Source organism: Trematomus bernacchii, unplaced genomic scaffold (genome assembly GCF_902827165.1).
Source record: "Trematomus bernacchii unplaced genomic scaffold, fTreBer1.1, whole genome shotgun sequence".
In the NCBI taxonomy this organism is placed as follows: domain Eukaryota; kingdom Metazoa; phylum Chordata; class Actinopteri; order Perciformes; family Nototheniidae; genus Trematomus; species Trematomus bernacchii.
Window position 1 is genome coordinate 23,093 of NW_022988024.1, and position 20,843 is coordinate 43,935.

The following is a 20,843-nucleotide window of genomic DNA, read 5'->3' on the forward strand; positions in this document are numbered from 1 at the left end:
ACTTACAGCGACATCGTGCTTCATGGCGAGTGGTCTGTCGCCATGGCAACGGCATTTGAAGAAATCTCAAAACTGTCCCGTAGATGTTTTCACGGCTGGACTGTTAGCACACATGTGAAGTTTGAGCACTTTTTGAACATTTTCATAGGAGTTATAGCGACATCGTCTTTTATGGAAACGGCATATGGTGAGATCTCAGATTTGGCGTAGAGCTGTTGAGGCATGGACCGGTGTGGCAGAGAGAGAGAGAGAGAGAGAAAGAGAGAGAGAGAGAGAGAGAGAGAGAGAGAGAGTTTGTGAGAGAGAGAGAGAGTGTGTGTGAGTGAGTATGAAATGAACAGTTAGAACTGACTGCTGTCAGTTGGAGTGATGACATCATCGTGTTCCATTACACAGGTGTTTATAGTTGAGCTAACGAGCTATGAAGAGATCAAAGGCTTCATTGTTCTGAATGAGAGATGAACCTCTTACATGTGAACGTTTTGTGGAAGAACGATAACAGATATCTGTGAAATTTCAAAACGTGAAGCATGTCAAGGAAGTTGAGTATCTGAAGTGTAATTTTTGTGTACTTTCGGATTAATAATGTGGCCTTTTTGGCAGCTTAAGAAAGTTGTGCGGCTGCTGCTGTGAGGAAATATCTGCCTGAAATTACAATGGGCTTTAATGGAGACATGTTGAACGTTTTTGTCACTTCATGCCCTCAAGAGGCATTTTGTTTAATTATTTTTGCATAATTATTTGTCATTTTTCAAGCTACGAGATGTTTTCCTACGTTTCTCATGAAAAATTATGTCTCAGGAATGTAGGGTTTGGGAATTATGGCAGTTTTAAAAAAACATATGAAGGGAAATTTCAAGATTTCCTACCCTCTAGCTGTGACATCACGCACTCTAACTTAGAGCTGCGCAATGTTAAAGTTCAAATGTTAAAAATGTGATGAATTATGGGATGTATCTCTGGAATTATGAAAGTTATGAATGATAAAAGTAATAGCGCCCGATTCCCGACCGAGCTGAACGTTTTGATGTTTGAACGGAGTTTCTGCGATGTTGAATGTGGGAGGAGAAGACGGACAAAATAATTGGACGGAATAATACACTTTTTGTCCGTAGCATAACATATAGTTGGAATGCTGTATCGGCATTCCCACTAAATTACCGAAAAAATACCAGCTCACTAAATCACAACCGCTCAAACCAACTACAAACTACTACCGCGGATTGGGCAGAGAAGGGGTCCGAGAAAGTTGCTCCCCCATGTGACGTAATATGACACGTTTGACGTATGACGTTTAAAAAAAAGCTGTTTTTAGTAGCAGAGCTCAAAACGGCTCCTTTCCCTCTGAATTCCTGCCCTTATGTCTCGTAAAACATATCAAATACTGCATTAACTTTTTTAATTGTAATTTTCAGGCAAGGTAAAGTGTAAATCTAGTAAAAGAAAAACCTGCAAGTTGCTCTTTAACCTGTTCCACTCTGAGCCTGTTTTTCAGGTCTCAGGCTCGAAAATGACATTCCCAGAACAAATGACCATATCTTCCCTTCTAAAAGGGTTAAATTAATAATCTTTTCTCAAAGTAATGATAAACCTGTGAGTTGGATGTAGAAGTGTCAGAATCAATATAAATGTTTTTTATTTTAAAGAAAATTCAGATTTTACATAGTAAAAAACTGTAAATTATAGTGTCCGTCCAAAAATTATTTTTTACAGATAGTGAAAACTACCCTTGGATGATGGGTTAGTAGACTAAAAGCTTTAGGAATCCAAAGTACAACATATAATAAGTACCCTGTATCAAGATTGATGCAAAACAAGTGAAATTTGACCTTTTTAGAGAGATTTAGCCAAAAACTGGGCCATCTGGGGTCATTTGGGTGGATTTGACCTATCTCTGGCCCCCCTTGCTCGATCTGGTTGGTTGACATACCCTTGTGACCGTTAGAGCCAATAGAATCGAAGGAGGAGACTCACATACACATACATTATAAAGAAAAAATGTTGCCGCTTCGCGTGTGGAAAGCGAAACTAAACTGGAGGAATGTCTCCTTCTGGAGTTTGGAAACTAAAACGCAGTTGTATTGCTTATGGATTATCAGAAATAATTTCAAAGAAGGCACAGACACATAGGATGAACCTATGGATTAACTGCAGCATCGTTTTTTTATCGTTTTAATGCCATTGAAGACCACTTTTGACCAAGGTGAGCCATATTTACATGTTTAGCTTCTTGGCTCCACATGTGATGATGTACGCTTTCGTTGATAGCGTCGCGAATGTTTATCACTGAGTGTTGAGGTGGGCACCGTTAGATTCAGTGTCTCCAGGACACCAAAAACGAGTGGTTGGTTGTGCATCTAGGATAAGTAATAAGGGAGTTAGAGTGAGTTTAGTTGCCTTAGTATGTTACGTTTTTTTCGCTTGAGGCTAATTCAGAGGCTGAGTGCTAGCAATGTGGGTTTTTTTTGAAAAAAAAAATTAAAAAGATCAGTTAGCTGAGTTTCTTCCCGTTACATGGATATAACACATTCATAGTTTTATTCAATATTAAGATTCCTTAGACGTTGTTTCCTGCAAATGACGCGTTTATCCGCCCGGTACCGGGGGGAAGGCGTGAAACAGGTTAACATTGCTCTGCCACTCTCAGGGAAAGAAACCACAGAAGAAGAAAATAGACTTTAACATCAAGATACTCCGTGAGGATCAGGATCATATCAGCCTGATGTCTGCAGCTCAGAGTCAACACAACTCTCACATATTCATCTCAGCACAGAAGTTAAAGATGGAGAACTGACCTGAGACCCTCCAGTCTGCAGTCTGGACTCTCCAGAAGATCTCTCAGCAGCTCCACTCCTGAATCCTGCAGATCGTTGAGACTCAGGTCCAGATATCTCAGATGGGATGGGTTGGACTTCAGAGCTGAGATCAGAGCAGAACAGCTGATCTCTGACAAACTGCAGCTCCTCAGTCTGAATAAAGAACACATGATGTAAGTTTAGAAAAACAAAGTTTCAGCTTAAAATATTCAAGGTTCAATAATCTGTTTATAGCTGGAGAAGTAGAGAATGTAGGAGTTTATAAAGTGGACATCCTGACAGGTTAAAAACTGTAAGATCCAGAAAGAGAAAAGAGCTCTCATTAATATTAAAGACAACGTGCTTCACCTTCAATAAAAAGTGGAGACTTCACATCTGAACCTCTGCTCCATCTACACTAACTCATGATGTGCAGCCAGACTAATACAAACCCACTGAAACTGATTCAACTCAAGATCACACAGTTTACAAATATGATAAATATGTCAGGATGAATTTAGAAATGTGATAAAAAATAAATAGAAAATATTTATTTTAGGAATAGTGGAGCCATACATCCAAAGCATCTTCAGTTTAAACTCCTCAGTCAGTATGAGCATCATGTAGCTTCATACAAATGTTTAAGAAAAAGCAAAACCTAAAATTATTGGTTAGTGTTTAATAGTTTTGATAGAAATATGTATTAACTGTAATAAACTGTTTATTATATCATTTATAAAAGAAACCTGATAGAGAATATAAAATGAACTCCAGGTGTTTAAATGTTCAGAGTGAATTATGAAGTGTAGGATTTTCTTGTTGTATTTTAATTTAAAGCTCAACATTAGTCTGCCACAGTCAACACATGTTCTGTAGAATCCCATATGTCTGGTAACAAGTTGCACTGACTAACATGTGGCTTTGCATTGTCAGCTTGCATTATATTGTTCTTGGGAGAATGAAAGAAAAGAAACATAAGATGAACAAAAGGAGAAACTGCAGACAAATGGTAACATCCATGATTTGTTGTGCTAAGCTAGGCTACGCCTGGAAGGTGGAACTGGAGAGATTCCCCAGTGAGAGGAACCCCTCCACCTCCCTGTGTTTAATACAATACTGCTGAACCAGCAGAGAGTCGACCCCTTACTGACCTGAGAGTCTCTAGTCTGCAGTCTGGACTCTCCAGAAGATCTCTCAGCAGCTCCACTCCTGAATCCTGCAGCTTGTTGAGACTCAGGTCCAGATCTCTCAGATGTGAAGGGTTGGACTTCAGAGCTGAGATCAGAGCAGAACAGCTGATCTCTGACAACCTGCAGCGCTCCAGCCTGAATAAAGAAAACATGATGTAACTTTAGAAAGCAATGTTCCTAGAAAGGGCGCTAAAGTCATTTCTGGCCCCGCCTACTTTCATTAGAGCGAAGTGGAAAATAATAGTGTCTTCATGTCTTAAAGCTGCTGAGTCATATACTGCACCTCAAACAACAAATAAATCCAGAGTTACAGTTTCTTTACTTCCTCTACAGAAAAAAGGACAGTGAAAGAAACTCAGAAATCTCAGTTTCAGTGTAAACCTGCTGCAGACCCACCGGACATCCATCCCATAATTATTCAGAGTCAAAACAAAGCTGTCTCTGCCGTCTGACGCTCTATTTGACACCATTTTCATATTTTTGGAGGAATTATACAGATTTTGACGAACAGAAATATGGCTTTCTGGCATCACTTTGACAATTTACGAGGAAAATCAGCATTTTGGTATGCGGGCGCACGCTGACAGTAAGAGGGCGCAGCGCCCCTGTTACCCGGTTTATACTAAACCCTGGTAAGGTTTAATAATCGGTTCAGAGCTCAAAAGGGTTTTAATGTCAGCAATGATGTGGAAAACCCCTCTCCCACTCCGGCCTCCCTCTACCTGCTCCCTCCTCCAGCTCACCTGTGGAAAATCCTTTCCCCCATGAACAAAGAAGCTGGCTGGCCTCATGCAACTCCTGAGAACCAATCGTTTGAGTAAATAATCAGTACGTGTTCCTTTCCTTTGTATTGTATGTTCACAGCAGCTCGAGTAGTTTACCTCCCTATTTTCTGTACCGTTTAGATTTGGTTACTTTATTTCTACATTACATATAATAATGTAGAAAGATAACTGCTTTGCTGGAATATCATTTGAAGTATGAATGTTAAGTTTGAACTACCTAAGATGTGTTGTACTTTCCTACCAGATCAACCAGACAACAATTAAGACAAACAAGAATCAACAAATTACAATAAAAACAATGATCTGGAACTCCTGCCTCCATGTGCTCATCTTTAAATCCACTGCGTTGACTGTTTAGTCCTTGAACCAACCACCCTCACCACCCTCCATATTCTTCAAAGGATGTAGATTCAAAACAATTGATAAGCTCAAACTCTCTGCAGCAGTTTTTCTCTGCAACATCTTTGACCTCCTTCATCTCCCTCACAGCTCATCAGTACTGACAGCATCTTCACTGACTCATGGAGCACAGTGAGAGTGAAGGCTGAAAGGATATCTCAGATGAGAGCGGTTGGACTTCAGAGTCACACATTTACTTTCTCTGCTTTTTGTTATTCTTTAAAATACTCAGCCATTTAGAAAGAAATATAAAATATTTTAAATGTCTTTGAACTCTTAGTACTAAACTCTGGAATTAGAAATAATATAAATGATAAATAAATAAAAATCCACATGAACTACAGCCAGTGATCTGACCTGAGAGTCTCCAGTTTACAGTTTGGACTCTTTAGTCCAGAACTCAGCATCTCCACTCCTGAATCCTGCAGCTTGTTGCCACTCAGGTTCAGCTCTCTCAGGTGGGAGGGGTCGCACTTCAGAGCGGAGGCCACGACTTCACAGTCAGAGTCTGAGATTCCACAGTAAGGAAATCTGCAATGACACATATATTACAGCATATGTTATTATAAAACAAGGGGAAACATTACATTTACTTTATGCATTTGTTGAAAAAACTATTTGAATATAATGTTTTTAATAACTCTGATGTTAGTACAATTAATATTTTATTGAGTTTGCTGTAAGCATTTTCAGTGTGATCTGATCCCATGTTTGTCCCGTCGGACCTACCTCCTGCTGTCAGTGAACAGAAATTAAACAAATCGACAATATAAGAGATGTACATAATGAAAAGTTAATATATATGGATGTGCATGACACTGAATGCATAATGTGTTGGCTTCTCAAAGCATCTAAGAATGTATAATGCACACAAACATATTGAACAAACCAATAGGTTTACATTATTTTCAACAAAACACCATGAAAAAGATGTTATCTGTGTATCAGCGTTAAAACACAATCTGACCTCTGTTATTGGTGGGATTATGTAGGTCTTGTTTTAAAAGAGTCAACATAAATCAGATATTACTCTGTGTCTGATTTAACTATTAAGAAACTGCAGTAATGTAATAATAACTTTACTGCATTCACTGATATCTGTGAAATACTGCTGTATGTTGTGATCACATGGTGCTGTGATAAATCATAAGTCCTTAAGAAAAATGAAGAAAATAAAAAACTGAAACATTTTTAATTATTAGAATAATTACATTTATCTTTCACAGTATTTGAAACAGCAAAAAGTTTAATAGTGTTTATTGAAAAACTAAACTTAATATCTACATTAGTTTCTAAAGTTAATCACATCTGGACTCACACAGCCTTCCTACAGTTCCTCAAAGCTGGAATCACTCTCTGTCGTCCCTCCTCTGATGTTTCGTACTTCTCGTGGTCCAACTCATCCAGAACCTCCTCTGACATCTGCAGCATATAGGCCAGAGAAGACACATAGATCCCTGATCGGCTCCCTGACTTCAGGAACTCTGTTATCTCCTGATGGACTGAGTGGTCCTTCATCTCTGTCAGACAGTGGAAGATGTTGATGCTCCTGTCAAGAGAGATTTCATCACTGTTCATCTCCTTCAGGTTGTTGATGGCTCTCTGGATGGTTTCTGGACGGTTGTCTGTGCGACCCAGCAGGCCTCCTAAGAGTCTCTGGTTGGACTCCAGAGAGAGGCCGTGGAGGAAGCGGACAAACAGGTCCAAGTGGCCATTTTCACTTCTGAGGGATTTCTTCATGGCTCCCTCCAGGAAGAAATCCAGGGATGGGTAATCCTGATCACTGTTATACCTGTTGCTATAGTCTCTCTGCAGGAAGTCCTTCAGTACCTCTGTGTCTCTGTTGGTGTAACAGTGCAACATGTAGACTGCAGCCAGGAACTCCTGAATGCTCAGATGAACAAAGCAGTAGACTGTTTTCTCGAAGATCACACTCTCTCTTTTGAAGATCTGTGTACAAACTCCTGAGTGCACCAAGGCCTCGGTGGTATCAAGACCACAGCGCTCCAGGTCTTCTTGGTAGAACATGATGTCTCCTTTCTCCAGATGTTCAAACGCCAGCCTCCCCAGCTTCAGAAGAACCTTCCTGTCAGCCTTCGTCAGCTTCTGTGGACTCGTCTCATGTCCCTCTTCATACTTCTGCTTCTTCCTCTTTGTCAGGACCAGCAGGAAGTGTGAGTACATGTCAGTGAGGGTCTTGGGGAGCTGTCCTCGCTGGTCTGTAGTCAACATGTGGTCCAGAACTGCAGCAGTGATCCAGCAGAAGACTGGGATCAGACACATGATGTGGAGGCTCCTGGAGCTCTTGATGTGAGAGATGATTCTGCTGGACAGGTCTTCATCACTCGATCTCCTCCTGAAGTACTCCTCCTTCTGGGCGTCAGTGAAGCCTCGTACTTCTGTTACCCTGTCCACACACTCAGGAGGGATCTGATTGGCCGCAGCAGGTCGGGAAGTTATCCAGACGAGAGCCGAGGGAAGCAGCTTCCCCCTGATGAGGTTTGTCAGCAGCACGTTGACTGAGGACTGCTGTGAGACATCAGATACAACCTCATTGTTTCTGAAGTCCAGAGAAAGTCTGCTTTCATCCAGGCCGTCAAAGATGAGCAGCACTTTGCAGACAGCCAGCTGCTCTGCTGTGACCTTCTGTAAGGTTGGATGGAAAACATGGAGCAGCCTGAGAAGACTGTACTGCTCACCTTTGATCAGGTTCAGCTCCCTGAAGGAGAGCGGGATCACCAGACTGACATCTTGGTTTTCCAAACCCTCGGCCCAGTCCAGAGTGAACTTCTGCACTGAGAAGGTTTTTCCAACTCCAGCGATACCGTTGGTCAGGACCGCTCTGATGTGAGTCTGTTGGTCAGGTAAGGCTTTAAAGATGTCCTTGCACTTGATTGGAGTTTCATGGAGGGGCTTCTTCTTGGAAGCTGTCTCCAGCTGCCTCACCTCATGTTGGGTATTAACCTCTTCACTCAGGCATTGTGTGATGTAGAGCTCAGTGAAGATCCTGTTGAGGAGGGTTTCACTTTCATCAGTTCCTTCAGTCACATGTTTACATCTCCTCCTCAGACTGATCCGGTGTTCATCTAAAACCTCCTGCAGACCACTATCTGCTGAAGGAGAAGGAAACATGTGAGTAATACAAATAAAACAAATAAATAAAAGGGTTCAGAATGAATGTGTCTTTGCTGTAACAAATAAACCAGGAAGAATCCTGTTTTCAGACATGAAGACCCCAGCAGACAGATATTTAGACTTACTTCGTACTGTGTACCACTTCGTGGTGTGACTGGCTCCCTGCACTCCAGCTCTTGTTCTGGATGTGTTCCTCTTCCCTCTGTTGAGATGAACACATCCTTTATAGCGCATGGTATATGTACGTAATAAAAAACATCTTCCTGTCTGGATTCATAACATAATTCAAAGTTGGACACAGCAAGTTCATCGTATATAGCAACTCATACGTCATCAAAATTAGGGCTGGGCGATATGGCCTAAAAATAATATTGCAATATTTTTAACCTGTATCGCGATACACAATATAAATTGCGATATTTTGAAATCCCGTTCCATACCCAACACACCAGTATGAGGATTGTTACATTAAGACATTAAGGGCTAGTCATGATAATTTGCATCTTGTCTTCATCTATTGTACATTGTGGATCACGTCGGAACTTTCAAAACACCAAACACAGTAGCCACAAAAATACTCGCTCAGTCTGGTCCACAAAACCCTGCTCCTCCTCGGGAATAATACTGAACCAGACGGGCTCGGAGGTAAAGACGGGTGAGGGTGTTTGCGGACGCAAAGGACAGCCATAGACTGTAGAGGACAGCCCGCTAGGGGAGGCAGTGAGGTCTGTTGTGTGTACCATACAGAGTCTATGGTTCATACACATACATTAAAAACACTGAATTAATATGAGGTACTGTAAAGCTCTGGCTGCTGATGTTTTCCTTTACTGATTCAACGTCAGCACGTCAGCACGTCAGTGACGACAGTAGCAGAATCTCAACACTGAGATCAGAGCGTCACACAAATATCTCGATCAAGTTGACATTTTCAAGTTGCGGCTATATGCAGGTACAGGGCTGGCTCGTGGCATAGCAGTATAGGCGAATCCACCCGCAAATAGGGTGGGAAGAAAAAAAGAATTTCAAAATGTTGTCTCCATCCTCGGCTCTGTGTGCGTGTGGCACAGCACATTTTGTGTGAGCGAGCGAGACAGAGAGAGGGCACTGGTTACAGGGATTGTTGTTAGCATCCATCGACTGGATATCCAGGGGTGCACATCACTTTTTTAGTGAGTTACTCAGATGAGTACCAGGAGACAGCGTTTGGTACTCACCCCACACGTAGCGTGGTTTTAATAAGTGCAGTCTTCCTCACTATCCTCCTCAGTGTCTCCTTCACTGTCCTCTAGTTCCTCTTCTTGCATGGTAGATGATGAAGATGCTGCAGATGCACCTCCCTGTCCCTGTTTAAGCCTCAGATTTGCTTTCTCCAAAACTTGTTGGCAAAACTGTGAAGTCCTTGCATTTCCTGAGGCCAAGTTGAAGGATCAACTACTAAGAAATGAGCACATGACTTGAAGTCATATCTGATTTCAGATGTGGGAAGTAACTAAGTACACTTATTCAAGTACTGTACTTAGGTACAATTTTGAGATACTTGTACTTTATTTGAATATTTCTATTTTATGCTACTTTGTACTTCTACTCCACCACATTTATGTAATACCTTTAGTTACTTGACAGATCTGGATTAATGATGTGAAATATAATCAAGTCTTAAATCAGACTTTAGTTACACCTGGAGTAAATTCACAACTCGGAAGCTGCACAGCATCGAACCGCAAGACCCTGCAGTGCATCGTGAACACAGCTGAGAGGATCATTGATGCCTCACTCCCATCCCTCCTGGACATCTACAACACCCTCCTCACCCGCAAAGCACTCAGCATTGCTGGTGACCCCACCCTGCCTCTTCACCCTCCTTCCTTCAGGGAGGAGGCTCCGCAGCCTGAGGTCGAGCACCACCCGACTAAAACACATTTCTTCCCACCAGGCTGTCAGGAGGCTGAACTCTCTTCCCTCCCTCCCCTCTCCCCCCTCTCCCCCCTGCCCCCACTGGACTATAACTCCCACACACACAGACACTCAAATCCAGCACCAGACACTTTCTTTTTTACACTGCTATGGACAATTTTGCACTAATGTACATTTCCCAAAGATATTGAAGTGACTGTTATCTTGTATATATTGATTGTTGGGTTTTTATTTAGGGCTTAATGTGTGCATATGTATAAATGTGTCTTTTGATTGTGTATATATATATATATATATATATATATATATATAGGTATATACATATTTGCATACATATTTTTATATATTTGTTTTTATATTCGGGATTGTGGGAAACGGTATTTCGATCTCTCTGTACACACAAACTGGGTCAAACATAAAGTTGAGTTTGAGTTCACAGGAGAAACAGACTCTCACTTTGTTTCTGAGGGTCCAGGTTAATCCCTGAAGTCCAGAAGTCTGTCTGTAGACTGGTCTTAAACTTATTGGACACCATTAAAACCCTTTAACTGCCGGAACAAGAAAAAAGCTATGGAAAAATTATTTGTTTGCATTTTTCTATCAAATGGGCCACAAATAATTTTAATTTTGTTGACTGACCACACAGTTTTGTTTTTATGAGCCTCTACCAACTGGTCGAGCTGGCCTTTTATGGTAAAAGTGCATTTTCAACAATCATCATATACAGTACAGTATTTGTATGCATCAAACTCAAATAAAACACAAACTGAAATACATTTGTTTCTTTTATGGAAAATGAGCAATATATACAACCAGATATATTCATAAAAGATAATAAATTATAATTGTAAAAAAAAAAAATGGAAAAAAGTAATGTAAAGTGTTTTTCATAATAAAAAATATACTTTCTCATCTTACTGTATATGCTGAATTGGCCTAATAAGAAACCACTGGCTTAACAGCAAATGTCTACATCCTGTGTTGGCCTAACTTGCTCATCTGTGTGCAACTTTGGGCTGAATTTTTTTTTATTTTTATTTATTTAACCTTTATTTAACCAGATAAAAACATTGAGATAAAATCTCATTTTCAATGCTGACCTGGCCAAGAAGGCAGCAACGTTACACATAACACATAACACAAACATATAAAATACAGAGAACATAACAAAGAAAACAAAAGACGAAAAAGCCGTCACTAAATTGTGCACATTAGGACAATAAAAAAGTACACTACTTGTTACTGCAAGAGCAGCTGGTGGTGAGGACTTCAGACAACTTCAATTTAAAACATGATATAGAGACAAGTGCCCTCAGTTTAAGGCGTGATTGAAGGTCATTCCAAGACCAAGGACCATAATAAGAAAGACTCCTTTTTCCAGCCTCAGTCCGTACAGTAGGTACCTGGAACCGTATCCAGGCACTGGATCTGAGGTTGTAAGAGTCAAAAACTGGGGCAAATCTGACACATATGTAGAGTGGAAGCTTACCTAAAATGGCTTTATACATTAATAAAAACCAGTGCTGCATCATACGCATAGTAAGTGAGGACCATCCAGTTAGGCTATACAGTGTGCAATGATGAGTCCTATAGGGTGCATTTGATATATAACGCAGTGCAGCATGGTAAAGTGGGTCAAGTTTGGCCAAAACAGTGGGACAGGCAAATCTATAAATGGTATCACCGTAGTCCAGCTGGGACAGGAATAAGCCAGAGACCAACCTTTTACGGGATGAAATTGAAAAACAACATTTAAATCTGAAAAGGAAGCCAAGAGTGAATTTCAATTTCTTTGTTAAAACTTCAATATGGTGTTTAAAGTTCAGATTACTGTCCAACCAAAAGCCCAGATATTTGTAGGTATCAACAAACTCAACAGAAACGCCATCAAGGGTGTCAATGGAGAGGCAAGAGGAGGACGCTGACTTGGGAGCAAAAAGCATTGCTTTGGTTTTCTTACTGTTCAATAGCAGTTTAGAATCAAGAAGCGCATGCTGCAGCGTGATAAAATCTGATTTTAAATTGGAAACGGCCATATCCAGAGAAGGAGCACACGAGTATACAATAGTGTCATCAGCATACATATGATAGGTAGAAAATTGCATCTGATTACAAATATTGTTTACATATAATAAAAAGAGCAAGGGCCCCAAGATAGAGCCCTGTGGAACTCCCTTCTCCAAGGTGACAGGGTCAGAGACAGTACTACCCAACCTGACGCATTGAGTACGGTCGGTTAGATAACTCTGAAACCAGCAAATGGCATTGTGACCGAAACGAGACACCAACATAACATTAGACATAATGTGGTGATCTACAGTGTCAAATGCTTTGGCTAGGTCAATAAACAATGCAACACAAACTGATTTCTTATCCAAAGCAGCCTTAATATCATCTAAGACTTTCAGACTGGCAGTCACAGTACTGTGCTTTGATCTGAATCCAGATTGCATAGGGTTAAGGATGTTGTGTGAATTTAAAAAAAGTTTTAGCTGAGTAGAAACAAGGGACTCAAGAATCTTTGATAACACAGAAAGATTTGAGATAGGACGATAGTTATTCAACTCCGTGGGATCACCAGCTTTCAAGAGGGGCGATACCAGAGCTTGCTTCCACACAGCTGGCAGTGTGTGAGTGGACAGGGAGAGATTAAAAATATCAGTTACTGGTTGTGCTATCATCTGAGCTGCAATTTTTAAAAAGAACGGGTCAAGGCCGTCAGGCCCGGCAGACTTTTTAGGATCAATCGAGTGCAAACCCTGTAAGACTTCAGAGACCGAGAAATAAGCGAAATCAAAAACAGGGGAGTTCAACTCTTGACTATGGCTGTGAGTACGACCATTTAGAGAGTCATGACTTTGCTCATCAAAAATGTGACCAGCCTTTTTGAAGTGAGCATTAAAGGCATTAGACATACCATCTGAATCTGAAATAAAAGAATCACTGACCTTCAGTTTTTGTGGGAAACTAGAAACCTTCTTGTTCTGAAGTGATTTAATTGTTTTCCAGAATTTGGAATGGTCATTAAAACAATCAGTGGTTAAGCTCAGATAGTAATCAGCTTTAGCTTTTTTAATAAGGGCAGAACATTTATTTCTAAGGACACGAAAAAGAAGCCAGTCATCACTAGTGTTAGACTTTCTAGCTAAGGACCATTGCTTATTTCGATCATGAATGAGATCAGATAGTTCTCTGGTAAACCATGGAGTGTTCCTATTCTTAACTCTGAATTTTCTAAGGGGGGCATGTCTATTAATAATTGATAAAAAGTGATCAATAAAAAATTGGACGGCAACATCAACAGATGGAATTAACGCTGTGAAGTGCCATTTAACCTCCGCCAGATCGTGTAGGAAAGCCTGCTCAGAGAAGTGTTTGAAGCAGCGCCTGAGCACAATAAGGCCCTTGGCTTTGGGCAACTTAGTGCACCTAACGCAAGCGATAGTGCAATGGTCACTGATATTATTAGGAAAAACACCAACAGACACATACTTATGAGCTGCATTTGTTAGAATGACATCTATAAGGGTATCGTTATTGGGTTTGGCAGGGTTTATTCTAGTGGGACTATCAATAAGCTGAGTTAAGTTCAAAGAATCACAAACCTGCTTAAACTGTGAAGATTTATCACTTAACCAGTCCCAATTTAAATCACCCAATAAAATGATTTCAGAAGAAAACTTAGACAACAATTCAATAAGGCTAGTAGTTGCATCCATGATGGTCGATGGAGGCCTATAACAGCCAATAACAGTGAGAGGAGCATTTGCTATAGTTATTTGGACTGCTAGCAACTCAAATTGCCTTGGAATTGAAATTGAGTGAAGGACAGAGCACTGTAGTTTCTCAGCAGTGTATATTGCAACACCACCAGCTCTGCCCTTACGATCAGCTCTGAATACATTATATCCATCAATCTGAATAACAGTGTCAGTGACAGAGGGTTTTAACCAGGTTTCAGAAACTACAACAATATCAGGCTTAGCAACTAAAAACCAGGTCTTGAAAACATCTAATTTGGGCACTAGGCTTCTAGCATTAATGGCGCGTTTCCACTACAGCGCGCAGCCCGGTTTAAGAGGGCTGTGACGTCAGCGGCCCGTCTTTGGTTGCGTTTCCACTTGGCCTAGTACCGGCCGGCGGGTCCTAATTCACAGTTTTTCTGGCCTCATAAAATCGTGGGTCCAGGGCCAGAGACAACGAGGCTGAGTCGGGCTGAGTATGCTAAACTAGAGAGAGCGTCGCTGGCAAGGGGGCTACAACTACAACAAGATGGACATATTTGACCGTGATTTAATTGTAATACACGTTTCAAAATGATGCCGAAGTAACAACATACTGATACCGGTTAGTAAAAACCATGAATTAATGCTTTGTCAAGTCTGCAGACAGACGGCAGGGGAAAAACCTTTTAAAATGCTTGTTTTCTAAATGGAGATTGGCTAAGCTAACGCAGTATATGCTCCGACCGTCCACACTCACAACAACGGCCTATACAGACATAAATAAAGCAGCGACTGTATTCACCATGACACAGGCAGTCTGTGGTTTGTACTTGTTTAACTTTTGTCTAGTTTCTGAACATATATGAGGAGCTGTGAGCTCTGAGTGCTAACAGCTAACGGCTGTGTTGTTTTTCTGGGGTCCTCTGAAGATCACGTCACGGCTCCGCCTACACTGCGTTACTATAGATACTGCCCCAGTTCCTAAACTGTAATGGAAATGCGCCATAAAGTGAGCCAGTCCTAACGAGGCCCAGCCATACCGAGCGGGGCCGAGCGAGGCCGTGTAGTGGAAACGCGCCATAACATGCAGAAAACCCAATCCTTGCCTACAGCTAAACTCATTCGGAGTTGGCAAATGATGCAAGGAAGCAGAGAAACACTCAGGACCAGGGTTAATGTTAACGTTCCCAGAGAGTAATAGCAGTAACAATATTAACAGTCTGGAAGATGATTTTTTCACATGTGCTCTGGATGCGTCACTCCTCAGAGGGGCAGGGCTGCTCCGATCCTTCGATATTAGCGAGTCCAGAGTCAAAAGGGCATACGGGAGTGCCCATTTCGTGCCATGAAACGTCAGCTTTTGGTAAAAACTATCCGATGGAGTCAGCGCTCCAGAGGTTCCACCATCCGAATGTCCGAAGTGAACAGAGGCATCGCTGGGAGGCAATCCGTCAGTTTTGCCGACATGCGGGCTGACAATTAATCCCAGGAAAAAAGCGAACACAAGGGTAGCTTTAGGCAACATTGAGCTGCAACACACCCAATTCAGGATCCGCAGCTCAGGTCCCAGCAGCTCAGGTCGATCAGCAGCTCAGGTCGACCAGCCCCCGACAGCACGGCAGGACAGACAGCAATCCACAGTCCGAAAGAGCGACAGCTCAGGCAGAGAGCAAACAATCCAGTCACAGCGAGGCACCGGCACAAAACGACGCAAAACAGCCCAAAAACTTTTAAAAGCTTTTAAAACGTTTTTAAAAGCGCAGCAGACCAATTTAAAAACGGGTCTAAAAAGCAAAATAATTTTTTTTTTTTTTTTTTTTAAATGTCAGTATGCACAAGAGGTAGTTAATGCCAAAAAAACAACGAGAATGAGACTAACAGAGACAGAAACAAATCAACGTGCTGCCATCTTGGAACACACACCTGGGTGCAATCAGCAGAGATCAGCACTCCTGCTAATCATCCGTGATCACAGGATTGTGCAACTGTTTCATGCCATGCACGAAAGGTGCTATATCAATTATTATCACTCTTTCACTCTGAGACTCATAAGGCAGTACTAGATTTAGTAATATTACCATGAATCTAGCCATTTATTTACCATATTTTATTGGAAAACATCTCTGAAACTCTGAAAAAGTAATATTGCTAGTTTACCATAAAAGGCCAATTCGACCGATTGGTTGAGCATATTTTCCAAAACATAATTACACCCTTGTTAAAACTTTTTTTGTGCATCAAGTTATCTAAATATGTTCAGTAAGTGCTCTGACACTAACATATGTCAAAATTGATATGGTTACCTTACAAAAGTTGACCAAAAAGAGTGATTTCTTCAGCAGTGATTTTTAGCATGCCAACTTCCTCAGTGGAAGCTAGCTGAAGGGCTTTCTGTTCAACCCACAGTGACATCTAGAGGTTGTTTTGTGCATGACACGTCAACCAGATGGTAGAGCTGGCTGAATCAGATGGAGTTCAACTTCTTTTTTCTTTTTTTCAACAAGATATCAAGACACAAAATGTGCTCTACCAAATGGTGGCGCTGGCAGTTAAAGGGTTAACAACATCCTGCCCACCAAGTTCTTACTCTTGTTATTTTCCATCTGAAAAAAATCTATTCAAAAAGATGTTTCTGACCCACGCCACGAGGGTTTAACTTTCTTCTTCTTTGTTTCTGTACTGCGCTCATGTAGTTACGAAATAACAGTTTAGATGATCAGATAACATAAACACTGAATCTCTCTTCAGGTCAGTTCACAGGAGAAACAGACTCTTACTTTGTTTCTGAGGGTCCAGGTTGATCCCTGAAGTCCAGAAGTCTGCCTTTAGACCGGTCACTCTTCAGAGACAGACAGCTGGGGACGGAAGATGTGTCCTCCTCCTCATCTTTTGAATCACTCATCTTCTCCAGTCTGACAGATACACCAGTAACACTGCACACACACACACACACACACACACACACACACACACACACACACACACACACACACACACACACACACACACACACACACACACACACACACCACACACACACACACACACACACACACACACACACACACACACACACACACACACACACACACACACACACACACACACACACACACACACACACACAACACATAAGTCAGACTTCTCACAGGTTGCTCATGTAACTATCATAGGAGGCTGTGGCTCAGTGAGGGAGTGCGCTGGACTTCTGATTACTGCAGTCAGCATGTCGTGGGTTTGCCCACATACTGTCGCTTTGGATAAAAGCAGAGATTGCAAAAGTACACACACCTTTACTCAAGTAGAAGTACAGATACTCGTGTTTAAAAATACATGTAATTTTACATTACAATTTAACTTGTTAAGCCCGAGAGGACCCTAATCGGGGGCCTGCGGTGTGTTTTTTCACGACACTGTGTCTCAGGGCTTCTTAATATTTAAAAACCTATTAATGTGTCATACTCACGTAACCGTTAGAAACTCAGCTAACTGAAGATATGAACCATTTTAACCGAAACAAAGCACAAGTCTAATGCCGAGCCTCTGAATTAGCCCTGAGCGAAAAAATTCTTACGCACTTAGCAAGGAACTCGGTACAAATACCCTTATTACTGATCGTATATGCACATACAATACATCAATTAGCATCGTGAGATTCCACAGATTCCAGATATATTAGTCTCATCACTGAGCGATTAGAACTTGCGGCGAAACGACAACTAACAACAACAAAGATAAATAGCTTTAGGTAGCCAAAACCGCAAAAAACGTCTTACCTGTGTTGTTTTGTTTTCTGTGTTCAATGGCATTAAAACGATTAAAAACGCGGCTGAAGGTTAATCCAATGTGTCTGAGTCACTTAGAAATGATTACTGATAATCCATCATTCCATTTTTATGTTAAAAACTGACTTTTGATATTAGCTGCTAATGATAGCAACCAGAGTGTATGACAGCTTCCTGTTCCGGGGCATTCTGGATACGTATCACTCTATTCACCAATGGGTAATATTTAGATGGATTTTAGGAACTTCCCCTCGATTCTATTGGCTCTAACGGTTAACCTGTTACGCACCGCCCCCCCGGTACCGGGCGGATAAACGCGTCATTTGCAGGAAACAACGTCTAAGGAATCTTAATATTTAATAAACTATGAATGTTTTATATCCATGTAACGGGAAGAAACTCAGCTAACTGATCTTTTTAAAAAAAAAATCCAAAAAAAAAACACAATGCTAACTCAGCCTCTGAATTAGCCACGAGCGAAAAAATGTAACCTATCACTGCACCTAAACTCACTCATAACTCCCTTATTACTTATCCTAGATGCACAGCCAACACCTCGATTAGCATCTCCTGGAGACACAGAATCTGGGGGTGCCCACCTCAACACTCAGTGATAAACATTTGCGACGCTATAAACGAAAGCGTACATTATAACATGTGGAGCTAGGTAGCTAGAAACGCTAACATGGCTTACCTTGGTCAAAACTGGTCTTCAATGGCATTAAAACGATAAAAAAACGATGCTGCAGTTAATCCATAGGTTAATCCAATGTGTCTGTGTCCTCTTTGAAATGATTTCTGATAATCCATAAGCAATAAAACTGCTTTTTCATTTCCAAATGTCAGAGCGAGAGATCGCTTCACTCTGGTGCAAACCTGCATGCGGGAAGCCCCCACCATTTGTTTTCACAACGAGTGTGTGTGGGGGCCTCCCCCTTCGATTTTATTGGCTCTAACGGTCAGAAAGAGGTGTCAACCATCAAAATCGACCAATGGGTTCCAGAGATATGGAAAAAGAAACATTTTCACCCAAATCACCTCAGAGGTGGAGTGGTTTTGGCTAAACCTCTCTAAAAAGGTCAAATGTCACTTGTTTTGCATCAATCTTGATACAGGGTACTTATTATATGTTGTACTTTGGATTCCTAAAGCATTTAGTCTACTAACCTATCATCCAAGGGTAGTTTTCACTATAAGTAAAAAAGAATTTTTGGACGGACACTATAATTTACAGTTTTTTACTATGTAAAATCTGAATTTTCTTTAAAATAAAAAACATCTATATTGATTCTGACACTTCTACATCCAACTCACAGGTTTATCATTACTTTGAGAAAAAAGATTATTCATATAACCCTTTTAGAAGTTAAGTTGTAGTCATTTGTTTTGGGCATTTCATTTTCGAGCCTGAAACATGAAAAACAGGCTTGGTGCTTAACAGGTTAAAAAGAGATGTCAATCATCAAAATCAACCGAGGGGGGCCAGAGATATGGAAAATCCACCCAAATGACCCCAGAAGTGGTTTCTTTTTTCTAAACCTCTCTAAAAAGATCAAATATCACTTATATGTTATAGTTTGGATTCCTAAAGCTTTTAGTCTACTATCCCATCATTCAAGGGTGGTTTTCACTATAAGTAATGTTTGTTTTTTGGACTATAATTTACATTTTATTAATATGTTCAATCTGAATTGACTTTAAAATAAAAAAATCTATATTGATTCTGACTTTTCTACATCCAACTCACAGGTGTATCATTGCTTTGAGAAAAAAGATTATTAATTAGTAATTTGTTTGGAATTTGGAATCTCATTTTCGAGCCTGAGACCTGAAAAACAGGCTCAGGGCTTAACAGGTTAATAAAAAACATCATAATGACAAACTTTGGTTTCAATACAACACATAAGTCAGACTTCTCACAGGTTGCTCATGTAACTATCATAGGAGGCTGTGGCTCAGTGAGGGAGTGCGCTGAACTTCTGATTACTGCAGTCAACATGTCGTGGGTTTGCCCACATCCTGTCGCTTTGGATAAAAGCAGAGAGAGCAAGAGTACACACATCCTTTACTCAAGTAGAAGTACAGATAAAAAGTAAAGAAGTATGGGCTTTGAAAATGTACTTCAGTAAAAAGTACCCATAACTACCAGCTGTTTTAAAGAGTACCTGACTTCCCTTTATATTAATAGAACAATAATGTCATTGTTAGCTAATGAATGTTTCCATGCTGAACAACGGCAACATGACAACGTTTTCATTGGTCCCTCTTCTTTAGAGAAGACCAGGAAATGATGGATACACGGATCGTGTTCAAATCAATAGGCACGCAATGACTCTAAATAATAATGATCACGCCACCAAACACAGATTCAAACTAAAGTAACCAGCCTGTTTGGAAAATGTAAGAAGTAGAAAGTTCAGGTATTTCTGTTCAAAATGTAAGAAGTCAAAGTAAAAAGTCGTCAGAAAAATAATCTGAGCCCTGTGTACACCTTCAGACAGCCTCCAAGTGAAGCACGCGCAGTTTACTCACAGTTTGAAAGCAGCTTGGAGAAGTCTTCAGCTGTGGAGCTGTGATCCGCTCAGGTTAAACTGTGATACGACTTCTGTGGCTATCTACCAGCGATCATGTTTAATATTAAAGACTACACACATGTATCCCTTATCAAAATGGTATTCTGCACTTTGCAGCACTTTTCCAGATAAGATGTGACTGTTTACTTGGTTAACTTTTGTTATGCATCGATACAGCGACACCAAATGACAAGGGTACTCACATACGTTGAGAACTAGAAACACAAATAACTTTTTCACACTGTTGTGAACATGTTTTATGCTTTTATCTTTGTGGTCTTTGTTCTCATATGTTTGATCTATTTCTGTGTAACTTGGTAATATTCATATTAATTCCTTGTTATTGTTGTCTTTCCATCTGTCGGTGATGATTATAACTACATAACGAAACACTTGGCCTGATTTGCATATTTGAACTTAATGTGTGCACTGGAATACATTTACATGTAAAATTACCACTTATCACAACATAATGTGGACTGGCAGGCTGATAAACTAGGATATCTGATCTCGGTGGGTCTTAATGAGGCTTGATACAG

The 20,843-nt window shown here is 40.7% G+C and overlaps 2 protein-coding genes across 2 annotated transcripts in view; both read right to left on the reverse strand.

Annotated features, from left to right (window-relative positions):
* Window positions 1-2,800: 2,800 nt before the first annotated feature.
* Window positions 2,801-10,693, reverse strand: LOC117472269 (NACHT, LRR and PYD domains-containing protein 12-like; the record flags this gene model as incomplete). The annotated part of the gene is made up of 4 exons (XM_034117442.1): window positions 10,678-10,693; window positions 5,527-5,700; window positions 3,947-4,120; window positions 2,801-2,969 (listed from the first exon to the last, which is right to left on the reverse strand). Coding segments are annotated over exons 2-4 (393 nt in total), but the record flags the coding sequence as incomplete, so codon positions are not given.
* Window positions 6,484-20,843, reverse strand: part of LOC117472268 (protein NLRC3-like) — a 35,291-nt gene continuing 20,931 nt past the window's right edge. The window contains exons 2-4 of the mRNA XM_034117441.1: window positions 16,724-16,879; window positions 8,430-8,506; window positions 6,484-8,282 (exon numbers count right to left, since the gene is read on the reverse strand). Of these exons, the coding sequence (XP_033973332.1) occupies window positions 6,484-8,282; window positions 8,430-8,506; window positions 16,724-16,848 (2,001 nt within the window). The 5' untranslated portion in view covers window positions 16,849-16,879. The remainder of the gene's footprint in view (window positions 8,283-8,429; window positions 8,507-16,723; window positions 16,880-20,843) is intronic.